Source organism: Callorhinus ursinus, unplaced genomic scaffold (genome assembly GCF_003265705.2).
Source record: "Callorhinus ursinus isolate GAN/ISIS: 27379988/994484 unplaced genomic scaffold, GSC_fseal_2.0 scaffold53, whole genome shotgun sequence".
NCBI lineage: Eukaryota > Metazoa > Chordata > Mammalia > Carnivora > Otariidae > Callorhinus > Callorhinus ursinus.
In genome coordinates, this window is record NW_027397115.1 from 9,442,153 (window position 1) to 9,454,477 (window position 12,325).

The 12,325-nt window shown below is 43.3% G+C and overlaps 1 protein-coding gene across 1 annotated transcript in view; it reads right to left on the minus strand.

Moving 5' to 3' along the window:
• ARFGEF2 (ARF guanine nucleotide exchange factor 2) overlaps positions 1-12,325 on the minus strand; it is an 88,511-nt gene that overhangs the window by 73,826 nt on the left and 2,360 nt on the right. The window contains exons 2-3 of the mRNA XM_025853288.2: positions 1,938-1,968; positions 1,183-1,306 (exon numbers count right to left, since the gene is read on the minus strand). Of these exons, the coding sequence (XP_025709073.1) occupies positions 1,183-1,306; positions 1,938-1,968 (155 nt within the window). The remainder of the gene's footprint in view (positions 1-1,182; positions 1,307-1,937; positions 1,969-12,325) is intronic.

Sequence of the window (12,325 nt, forward strand, 5' to 3'; positions counted from 1 at the left end):
AAAAAAAAAAAAAAAAAAAAAAAAAAAAAATACGAGAATGCTGGACCAGGAATTAAGAGACCCACCTTGTAGCCCTGTCTCTGTCTTTCATACTTGCATATTACTGGACAAGTTATCTTAACTTCTCTATTCCTGTTTCTTCATCAATCGAAGGTGATTTATAACAAGGTCCCTGTGGCTCTCATATAGTCAATCCTCATCGTTCCCAGATCCTTTATTTGCAAATGTACCCAACTCAACTACAATTTCTTTGTAAGCCCAAATCAATACTCGTGGCACTTCTGCAGTCATGTGTGGACGCACGCAGAGCAGTGAAAAAAATCAAATCACTTGATGCACACGTTCTCAGCTGAGGTCAAACAAGGAGACGCTCTGTCTTCTCATTTCAGCTCTTATACTGTAAGCATTATCTTTTCTGTGGCCTATTTCATGCCACATTTTTTGCGCCCCCCCCTTTTTTTGTCCATTTTGTTGGTGTTTTTGCCATTTAAAATAGTCCCGAAGCACTGTGCTGAAGTGCTGTCTACTGTTCCTAAGAGCAAGAAGGCAATGATGTGCCTTTCGGAGAAATTACATGTTAGGTGAGCTTTGTTCAGGCATGTGTTACAGTGCTGTGACCATGAGTGCAATGTTAATGAATCAATAAGATATATTAAATAAGGCATCTTTAAACAGAAAAACACAAAGAACAAAGTTACATATTGCTTTATATATTGATCAGTTGATGAATGTGTTGACGCCAGAGGCTCACAGGCACCTTATCCTGTATTTCTTATGGGAACAATGATTCAGGATTTGCTTATTCCACATTCACAGTGTCTTTATAGAATATTACCACAAATGATGAATAGTGATATCTATTTCTCTACTTGATATTCTGAATTTTAATGCCATCAAGAAAGAGGTGGCATAAAAATATTGCATGTGCCCATGTGTGTCCACATTTGCAACTAATCCTAAAGGTTTCACTTAGAAAAACATACGTAAGGGAATACAACAAAGTATTTCCAGGGAAACACATTCTTGTTCTGGCTAAGGAGGTCAGACCCCTTACCCTTCCCTCCCTCAAAGAACATGTTGGATTGCTCCTTCCTCCATCACCCTGGAAGCACAGTTCCCCTGAAAGGACCAGCGATGGCTTGGAGGAAACCCTCTTTACACCAGCAAGTTTCAACGTGGTACCTGCAAGCAGTCGAGGGATGTGCTGACCACCCGGGGGGACTTGGACTGGCAAGCTAGCTCGAATGGAAGGAAATACTTGTCAGCTTCAATGAAGTTTGCCTTTGGTGGTGCGGCAGCGCCAAGCCTAGAGAAAAAGCAGGAGAGGGCCAGAGAGGGGAAGTGAAAAAACAAAAAGTTTGCTTTTCCTACACATCACTCTAACTTCCCATCCCACTTGCAATCATTTAATTGAAAGTGCCTGCAAACTACATCTGTGGGGCGAGACAATTAAAAATGGAAACACATGCATTAGGACAAAAGACCAAAGTGCCACAGGCAGAAGGGAAGGTCTCTGATTAGGGAGCTATGCTGACAGCATCCTGGACTGAATCCTGGCATCAGCCATGTTCTGAAATGTGACCAACTGGCTTTTTAACTATGAAGACGAGAAGCAGCCATTTCTGGGGCAAGTTGTCCTCCTGCCCAAGGAAGCATAACATACAGGCCAAGGGCTTTGCCTCATCTGTCAAGAAAAGGTACAGCAGCATTAACTTGATCTACTTTACCCTTTCCTGCAAATGTGCAGTTATTGAGTTGGTAACCTGTTAACCTAGCGTCTGTTCAAACACATACGGAGTCCTGCCATGCGTCCGACACTGCCAGGAGAGTGTGTGCCACCTGGGAGCTAAGGAATATGAAAAAGCACGCACAGAAAGGGGTTCCCATGGCTACTACCTCTGCCTTAACACTGTATTCCAGCAAAGAGAAGAGCTTACCTCTGCTTTTCTATCTCTGTTTTAATTTCATCTGGTGGGGAAGAAAGAAAGCCACGTTAGGAGCATGCAATATTTATATAAAAGAAAACTTTACTAAAACATATTTGGAAAATATTAAAAAGAATGTTTATGAGCTTTTGAAGAACGAAATGCTGACAGGAAATGATTAAAAGTGACTATAATAACAATAGCTAACACAGACATGGAGGTTATTTTGTGCTAGGCACTGCTCTAAGTACGTCACATACTTTCATTTACTTAATCCTCAAAACAATCCTATGAGGTAGGTGGTATTTATCTCCATCTTATTTAGAGCAGGACTTCTCAACCAAGACACACTGACAATGTGACACTGAGGAACAGGTGATCCACGGGGCTGTCCTGTGCACTACAGAATGTTTAGCAGCATCCCTGGCTTCTACCAACTGGGTGCCAGGAGCAACCTCCTGCACTCTGGAAAACCAAAAATGTCTCTAGACATTGCCGAGTGTCCCCTGGGGCAAAACTGCCCCAGTTGAGAATCACTGATTTAGATGAGACGCCACGGCACAGAAAGGTTAGGTAACTTGCCTCCTGTGATGTATCAGGAACCAGGGAACCAGAATTTGAATCTAGGTATTTTGGCCCCATAGTCCAATGTTTAGCTATTTCCCCATTCTGCAAAATGTATGTTAACGACAGCTACCACAATATTATGGTCATGTAATAACATTTCAACTGTCTAAAAATATGTATAGCAGACTGGCAACAAACAGAACAAAAAGCTGTGTTAGTAGAATGACTATTTTTTCTTTTTTCACATTTTCTATGATAAGCATATATATTTTTACAAATCTGTTTTAATTGTGGTAAACACACCTAAAAATTTACCATCTTGACCATTTTTAAATGTACAGCTCAGTATATTGACTACACTCATATTGTTGTGCTAAGGCATATATAATTTTTATGAATTAAAAATTTTTACCATGGAGGTTATAACAACTACCCAGTGAAGGTTACAGAAATAGTGTCATCATTCACAAATCACAACCTCAAAGAGATAATCTTATTTCCGGGAGAACAGGGTTCTGTGCCCCTGAAACAACAGAACACTCCATCTAGACATAGAGAGAATTCTCCCCCACCCCCTCAGTCAGATAGTATTCTTGCATGTTAGGCTCTGCAGGCTCAACATATTATCAAAGCAGGCCACTGAAATAAGTCTGCACTGAATGCCATGTATTTAGATAATCTCCAAAAGGGCAGCCTTTTTACAATCTGTTGAGAACCAGTGGTTTGGATATGGCATTAGTTATCCCAGCAACACAGTTCTGGTAATTACAAATTTCTGGTAATTACAAATTTCCTTTGCTTGGAGAACTCATATTCTAGACTGAGCTAGGAAGTGAAAACTGAACAACTAGACTCACTAGCGGTGGCAATTTCTAACCTTCACGCCAACCTTCCAATGTCTTCTTACTACACACGTAAGAAAATGGGTGAGGAACACCCAGATGATTAATATCAAGTATTTTGCTCACGGACCATAAGGGCTGTGACACACAGGGTCTGTTAAAGAGAGCTCTGTGGCATGGTTCCTTCCCTTTAGGGATAAGAATCCACTATGGAAGTAGCTGTGGCTTCCTCTAGTAGAGGCCCCCAGGCTGTGGGAATGGCCCAGGAGGCTGGGAGCCAAGCTTGCAGAAATCTATATACATAATATCAAGGCTCTGCTCAGCGCTTAAGATCCTGTCACTGTGTGACACTCCAAAGGGGTACTGCTGCTCAAACTTGAAAGAAAGTAAGGTTTCCTTCCGACCATGGTTACTTTGTTAGAGTTGAGATGTTCAATGTATCTGAAGCAATGAGGCCTTCACTAGAGTCTGTGCTGGCCTCTGAGCTCCAAAATTATCTGTTTTGGAATGTCACCGGTGCTAACTCACCAATGGCTAAGGCAGGGTCTGACCTACAGCAGGTGGCCAACAAGTGACAGTTCTTTTGCTCTTTTCTTAAAACAAGAGCTAGAAACAGTGCAAAATCTCTAGTGCCATGGGTGGAACCAAGCAGAGCCAAGGGGAAAAAGAAAATGAAGGGTAGGTGCCCATTCAGTCCGCACCACAACCCAGGAAGGCCAGAGCACTCTTATCCCATAACTGTTACACAGCTGAGGAATCTGGAACACATGTGAAGCCACCTGCCCACCATCACAGCCACCAAGTGCTACTGGGTAGTCAGGATTCGTAACCCAGGCTGTGTGCTCCAGAGCGATACTCCAGAACCCCTCAACGATGAGACAGAGGAGGAAGGTGGGTGAAGGAAGAGGAGCATGTGGAAGGGCATGCCTGCTCTGGTTTATTGCCTCACATTTTAATAGGCACTGCTTTCCCGACAGCCAACTGGGCAATTAGCAGTCATAAATGAGCAGGCTGGAAAGCAGGGAGACCTGAGTCGGTGAGGCAGCTTCAACTGAAAAGCAGCACTATCTTCCTAGGAAGTCCTTTCTGAGCATCGCTGCTATCTATGAACCCCAAGGGTCAGATTCCCCCATTCATCAGTGACTTTGGCACTGACCTCTGCTCTACTCCCAAGCTGAGTCCAACAACCACCTTCACCAACCTCAATATGCCATCACTGGTCAATTGGCCCAAAGTGGCCCAAAGTGCCCCAACGTCCCTGCAAACCTTCAACTCTCCCCCACACATCTGACCTGCCACACACCTGCCTCCTATACAAACCAAGGCTGCCCTCAATTCCTTCAACTTCCCCTCCAAGGACCACCCCCCCCCCCCCCCCCCACCCCGCCCTGCTCCAAGCCAGGCTGCGTAGCTGGTCACACTTGGAATCTGGTCCCTATGTATAACTGTGGCACTTCCAGCTCCTTCCTGTTTCATCTCCTCAATCTCCTTTCCTTCCAGATGTCCTCAACTGCTCTCAGAAGGGCCCTTCTTTGGCCTGTCAGATCTTGATGAGTCCAACATGTCAGCTCTCCCCATTCTTCAGTTTCCAAGATGGGTCCCATTAGCAGGACTGTTATCAGAATGATAGGCAATCCACAGCCATGACTCTCTCTGACCTTTAGTCTTTCATTTCTGGCAAAATTCCAAACTTGGATTACACTACTATCTCCTTTTGATCTGTCTCCACCGAACCAGACCTCTGCCAACAGGGCAAATTGGTAGGGCTACAGAGCCATAATCACCAACCACAACAGAACCCTAAATCATGCCAGGTGAGCCCATCTCCTCTAGCCTCCACAGACAACAGCATGTTTCTCTGCTCTCCTCAAATACCCCACCTCCCCTCCTAACCATCACCCCTCCTCTTTACTCACAACTCATGCTCCCGGCATCTCCTATCTCATTTAGAGATTAGAAACTGCCACAAGGAGACTTCAGCAACTTAACCATTAGAGAACCTACAAACTGACCCACTTCTGGACTCAGCCTCCACTCCCTCCTGCCAGAGGACAGGGTCCAATCCCTCCACCTCTGTAGTCTCCCATCCCTATCTGCCTCTTGGGAATTTCATGCTGTCCGTTCCACCTAGAATCTGATCACTTTTCACCGTGCTAGGCTACCAGCACCACCATCCACGCTGCTCCAGCTCTCATCCTTCCTCCCACCCATATCTTTCTTCACACAGCAGCCAGAGGGACTCCCTTCAAATGTAAATGAGATTACATCTGCTCAAAACAGATTATCCATAACCCTTATAATATAAATCACATTACATCTGCTCCTTTGCTCAGAACTTTCCACTGGCTTCCCATCTCACAATGAATAAAATCCAAAATCTTGACCTTGGCCTCCAAGCCTCTGTAAGATCTGGCCCTGGGCCATCCCTCTGGTCTCACCTTCTACCACCCCGCCCCCCAGCCTGCTTGTTGCATGTTCCAGTTTCAGGGACTTTGCAATTGCTATTCCTGCTGCCTGGAATGCCCTCCCTCCCTCCCTTCCTTAAGTGCACTGTTCAAATGTCACCTTCCCTCACCACCCAAAACTGCCATCTCTGCGCCACCCCCCCCCCCGTAATTCTGTATCTCCTCACCTGCTTTACTTTTTCACTTTACTCTGGTTTATTTTTCCAATCTCTCTTCACAGTATTTACTGCCCTTGACATATTATTTATCAGTTCATTTGTTATCTGTCTTCCCCAAGGGAATATAAACTGTGACAGCAGAGACTTCTGTCTGTTCTGTTCATTGCTGAATTTCCAGCACCTAGGAATTCCTAGGTGGAGAGCAGGCACTCAATATTTGTTGAATGAATATACTGTCCTTTCTCTTTCCTGCATTATTTAACCTCTCACTCAATTGGCTCCCTTCCCAAGTTTCAACCTTTAAAGAAAGAAAAGATCAGACAAAAAACCTGTGACCCACATCTCCTCCTCCTTCCCTTTACACTAGAGCCAAACTTTGGACAGCAAAGAGCTGCCCATGTTCACTGCCTATTTCTTCACCTCCCACGCAGGCCTCAGCCCACTCCAGTCTGGTTTTCACCCTTCACCACACCCCCAAAACAGCTCAAGTTAAGGTCACCAATGACCCCCATGTCTCTCAATCTGATGGACATTTTGCTACTCTCCATCTAACTTGACCTCCCTGCAGCATTTGACCTTACTGGCCTTTCCGACCTTGAGATGTTCTCTATTTCTGCCACCACAGGCACACATTCTCATGGGTCCTCTGTTTCTTGCCCCAAGTCCTCCCTACTGCCCTTGCAGACTCCACCTCCCCACCCAGACAAGCAGGCAGGGGTTCCTCCAGCCCAGGAAGACCTCCTCTGCCTCTCCTCTGTCCACTCTCTCCCTAAGCCACCTCATCCTCAGTTGCCACTGAGGCTCTCCTGACTCCCGAATCACAATTTCCAGCCCAGGCCTGCCTCATGAACAGCAGGCTGTACCTCCATCCATTGATGACTCCACCTGTCCGACTGGATGCTCAAAGGCAGGGGAGCCTCAACACATCAAGTCCCAACTCAGATCAACCTCCTGCCCCCTACCTCTCCCCAGATGGTCTTCCCACACTCCCACCTTACAGAATGGCACCACCATCCATCCAGCTGGGTGAGTACCAGTCTTCTTTATCCAATGTTCTTATCCAACCCATCAACAAGTTTCGTCAGCTTCACCTTCTGAGCAAGTGGGGAATACATTCTCTTTGTCCGGCTTCTGTCATCACCACTCGAAGTCCAGACACCAACATCTCTCACCTGGAAGATGGTAACTGCCCCCTCATTGTCCCTGGGCCATCCCTCTGGTCTTTCTCTGAAATGTTCTGAACACAACGTCCCAAGTGATTGTTCCAAAATACAAACCTGGCCACCCTGTCGCCTTCTCCCTTGTTTGGAACTCTTCAGTGCTGTCTCGCTGCTTTTGGTGTGAAAATCAAACTCCTCACCATGACAACCTTGGGGTGGGCCCCGGCCTACCCCTCCCGCCTTATTCTCAAACACTCAGTCCCCTCTCATTTACCATGCTCCAACCACACAGTGGCCTCTTTCAGTTTCTCTCGTCGTTTTTTTTTTAATCCCTTTTTTCTATTTTGAGATAACTGTCAATTGACATTTTAGTTTCCTTAACAGTTATACTCCTCCCTGCCACAGGGCCTTTGTACATTCTGTTCCCACATGCTGCTAAAATGCCTCTCACCCCAATCTATTTCTTTTTTTTTTTTAAAGGTTTTCCTTTTTTTTTTTAAGACTTTATTTATTTGACAGAGAGAGACAGAGAGAGAGAGAGAGGGAACACAAGCAGGGGGAGTGGGAGAGGGAGAAGCAGGCTTCCCGCAGAGCAGGGAGCCTGATGCAGGGCTCGATCCCAGGACCCTGGGATCATGACCTGAGCCAAAGGCAGACGCTCAACGACTGAGCCACCCAGGCACCCCCAATCTATTTCTTATTTATCATTCAGATCTCAAGACTTCCTCAGGGAAATTTTCCCTCACCCCTTTGTTCACTCCCCTGCAGGACCAGGTTTCTCCCCTTCACAGGACTTTTTAAGTTGTTAGTATGATCCAGAGGATGTGATCATTTGACTAACGCACTTCTTCCCCATTAACTGCAAACTCCATTAGAACAGGGTCCTTGTTTGTTTCCCTTACATCATGACACCAAATGTGACACCCAAATAAATATCTTCTCAATGAATGTCACCCCACCCTTGTTTACTCAACAGATAAAAGGAACATATAAATAACAAATATGCACTGACCGCTCCCTGGGACCAAGGAAAAATTTAAGAAATTTAATAGCACAAGAAGGCCATTCTCCTCACAAATCTATAAAACTTAATAAAGTACCTAATAAAAAAGCTAAAAGACTTATTTACAACCAAAACAGTAAACTGAAAGAAGCTTCTTAAAGGAGGACTCCAGGAATGAGTCAAGGTTTTCTAAGATAACCTTGCTGGAAAGACAGTCAAGTATTTTCCTGGCAGGCTCCCGAAGCCTGGTGAAATTGGTGAGAACTAAATACAGTTCTGAGCTATTTATATAGGAGACTCCATGTACTTGCTGATGAAGTACACGTTTTCACAAGTCTGCTCTTTTCCATAAAGAATAGTCTTACTGTTTTCCCCAGCACTGCTTACAGAGTCTCCCCTGAGACTTACAAGCACAGGACGAGCTCTAAATTCATCCAACCAACCGCTTGCTTCACTAGCATCGAAATGTCAGAGACTTGCAAAAATGTCCATAAACCAACTTATACGGGAGGCAGAGAAGAGCAAGCATTCCTTCCTTCTCCTTTAAATATGGTAATGCCAGTGCCTCTGAATTTTAGCAGATCAGCTGTCAGGCGCCAGGTTTCTGTGACATGACTGCATTGGTTCACTTATCCTTCACCATAATCCTGGGACATAGTTATTACCACCTTTATCATTTCAGGAAACCGAGGCTCAAAGAAACTAAATTGTCAGCCCAGGATCACATGACTAATCAAGAAGCAAAGTTTCCAACTCAGCTCTCAGTGAATCTTCTGCCAAATTAATAAATACTTTTCAATAATCAAAAACCAACTTTTTAGATGCTGCTTCTAGGCAGATGACCCACTCCTAAAGAAGCGTCATAAAGCTTTTCAACAAAAAGTAATCTGTCAAGGTCCTGAGTCCTGGTATTTTCTCAAAACTTTAATATGCAGCACATGTAAACAAAATGTCTAATCAAAACACCAGAATTTACTAAAATTAAAGGCTTTATTCTGTATTTCAACAGAAGGCCTTACTTTATTTGCTGTGACAATTTAGGGATTTTTTTACTATTTTTCAAATTTTGTACTTAGGTTCTTCCTAATGGTGAGAATAGTTATTTTGAACACATTAGGAAAAAACCAACATCATATGGAAGACAAAGCAATTTACTGTTTATCATATGGACGTGTAAATGTTAAATTTTTTTGCATATTAATATACAACTAAGATTTATGAATGTACTCTCTTAATTGGCTCCTTCCCAATGACATTTAAACTAGTTCAAGTTTTTTCTACTTTAAAAAAAAAAAGAAGAAAAAAAAACCTCCCAGGATCAACATCTCCTGCCTCCCCTTCATACCACGGCCAAGCTCTGGGAAACAACTGTCTGTGCTCACTGTCTCTTTCCTCACCTCTCACGCCGGCTTCAACCATTCCATGCTGGTTTGCACCTTCACTGTGCCACCACAAGAGCTCAAGCTAACATCACCAATGACCCCCATGCCTCTAAATTCCATATATTAAACAAGATTGGCAAATCTAAAATTGGATTTTATGATTTTGTTTTAAGATTTTATTTATTTATCCGACAGAGAGAGACACAGCGAGAGAGGGAACACAAGCAGAGGGAATGGGAGAGGGAGAAGCAGGCTTCCTGCCGAGCAGGGAGCCCAATGTGGGGCTCGATCCCAGGACCCCGGGGATCATGACCTGAACCGAAGGCAGACGCCTAGACTGAGCCACCCAGGCGCCCCTGGATTTTATGATTTCTATGTCAGGACAGAACATGTGTTACAGTTCTTTCCCACCTGGCTGTGCAGATGTGGGCAAGATGCTCTCTGAGCCTTGGTCTCCCTTTGCTTGTGGTACCCAAAAACAGACACCACTTCCACATCACAACTCTAGAATTAATCAAAGGCAGTTTACTGCTGATGAAGAGAGATGTCATAAATCAGAGCACTTCATAACTCAAATGAAGCTTATAGGACATAAGCTCTTCACCCTCATTTCTTTCTTCCCATTAGTCCCTAAGGTGAAGTAAAACAAAGACATATGCAGCAAAAAGCTGCAGAAAAAAAGCTGTCATCTTCTTGACTAGAGGCTTTCAAATACACCCCAAAATTCAACTACAGAAAATATGGTCTCTCTACTTACCAAATGCTTTACTTCATGAAACTTCAAAACGTTCATGCAGTGCAATTGTTTAACGACTCCATCGAGTATTTTATATACACTAACTTTCATATGGAGAAGCAGTACAACACCAGAGTAAATGGTTAAGATCTGGCTCTGGAGCCAGACTGCCAGTTTTCCCTACTGGATCCATGGCTTACTGGTTGAGTTATGCTGGCCAACTTCTCTGGGCCGCAGTGAGGATAATAACAGTAAGAACTAAACTGCATGTAAAGCACATGGCATTGTGCCTAGAACATAGGAAAGCTTAGTACATGGTAGATAGCAATAGTTATTACGTAACATGTGATTTTAAAAAGTGACTCAATTGGTTGATAAATGATGTGTCAGTGTAGCTTCATCATGGTAATAAGTGTTCCGCTCTGAGGAGGGATGCCTAATGGGAGAGGCTGTGCATGTGTGGGGGCAGGGGGTACATGGGAATTCTCTGTACCTTCTGTGCAACTTTGCTGTGAACCTAAAACTGCTCTAAGAAAATCTATTTTTTAAAAAAGATCACTCTGTTTCATATGAAAATATGTTTACTATTTTCATATTTTCTTGATAATGACTAAGAATGATGCCTACTAATTAGAGCACTCAGCCCTTGCTTACCACTCCGTTCAGATTATTTAGTAAGATATCGCATCTCTTATCATATATACCAGAAGAGTACCATTAGAACAATTCAGTTATTAACATTTTCCAGATTTCCAGACAAATTTTTCCATACTCAATTTAAAAACCTTCAGATTATCTTGTCAAGTCTCCAAACTCCACAGAGTTTAAGAACAGTACTATCATTTAAAGTGGGATCATGAGAGAAAATGGCCCTGAAGACAGTTATGAAATGGATGTTTAAGAATGTATGTATGTGCCCCAATGGAGGACCGAAAGGTTCAAGATCATTAATATACATCAAAGCTTCATTAACAAGGTAAAGAGCAACAACATCCTTGGGTGATGAATACTCTTACAGGATATTCTGATATCTGCAGATAAAGGTTGGAAGGCCACAATCTCCTAACTGGGCAGTCCATATCTGTGCATTTGGCATTTAGTGCAGATAAACCACCGAGATTACTGTAAACCTGTCCATCCCAATCGTCACTGCTTTTACAAGGGACAAGCCCTGTCTTTGTTGAGCCTAAGCAAGTCAATGCTCCAATAAACACAGCCTCCTGGTCGTGTAATTACATTCTTATTATTGCATCTACAAACCAAATAGAGCAATAAGTCATTCCTGACCGAGGAACCAATGCAAGTTAAGAACATCAAGTTAGAGAGTTCAGTTTCTGTGGTTTGTCACAGCTTAAACTAATAATAAAAAACAACAGCAAGCCTTTACAGAGCACCTAGTACCTGCCAAGTTCTTTAGAAATGTCAATTAACTTCACCTTTATAATTCAATGAGGAAGGTATTAATACCTGTCCAAGATCACAAAGATTAGAAGTGGAAGGCAAGCGATTTGAACCCAGGCAATCTTGAGTCCAGAGAACACACTCCTAATCTCTCTACTATGCAGTCCCTGTATCCCTGACCCCTTTCCCCCAATTCTATAACCAACGACAGAATCGTATCACAGCTGTTTCCTGTAAGTGCTCTCTATCATCTAAGCATTTCAACTTTGAGTGGTCATTTACAGTTCCTCTTATCAAAATTCATGGTAATCTCTAAAATGCCAGCCACATTGCAATACTTCTTATACACAAGCTCATACATAGGCTTGTTTCAGCTATTCTGGGCACAAGAGATGCAGAATGAACTATCACCGTGTACTTGGTTTTCTATTGCTTATAAATAAAAGCAGCCATTTCTATTTAAAAGCAGTGACACAATTACTCTCTTAAAAAAGATGGTCAGTTTAACTTAACACTGTGCATAGGTTCCCTTATAATATTACCCAATTTGATGACAATGATGAGCCACCATGACGTTTGGCTACTCATTTAACCTATGGCCAAATTACTTCCTGTATCAGTTTTTTTTTTTTTAAGATTTAATTTATTTATTTGAGAGACAGTGAGAGCATGAGCGGGGGGGGGGG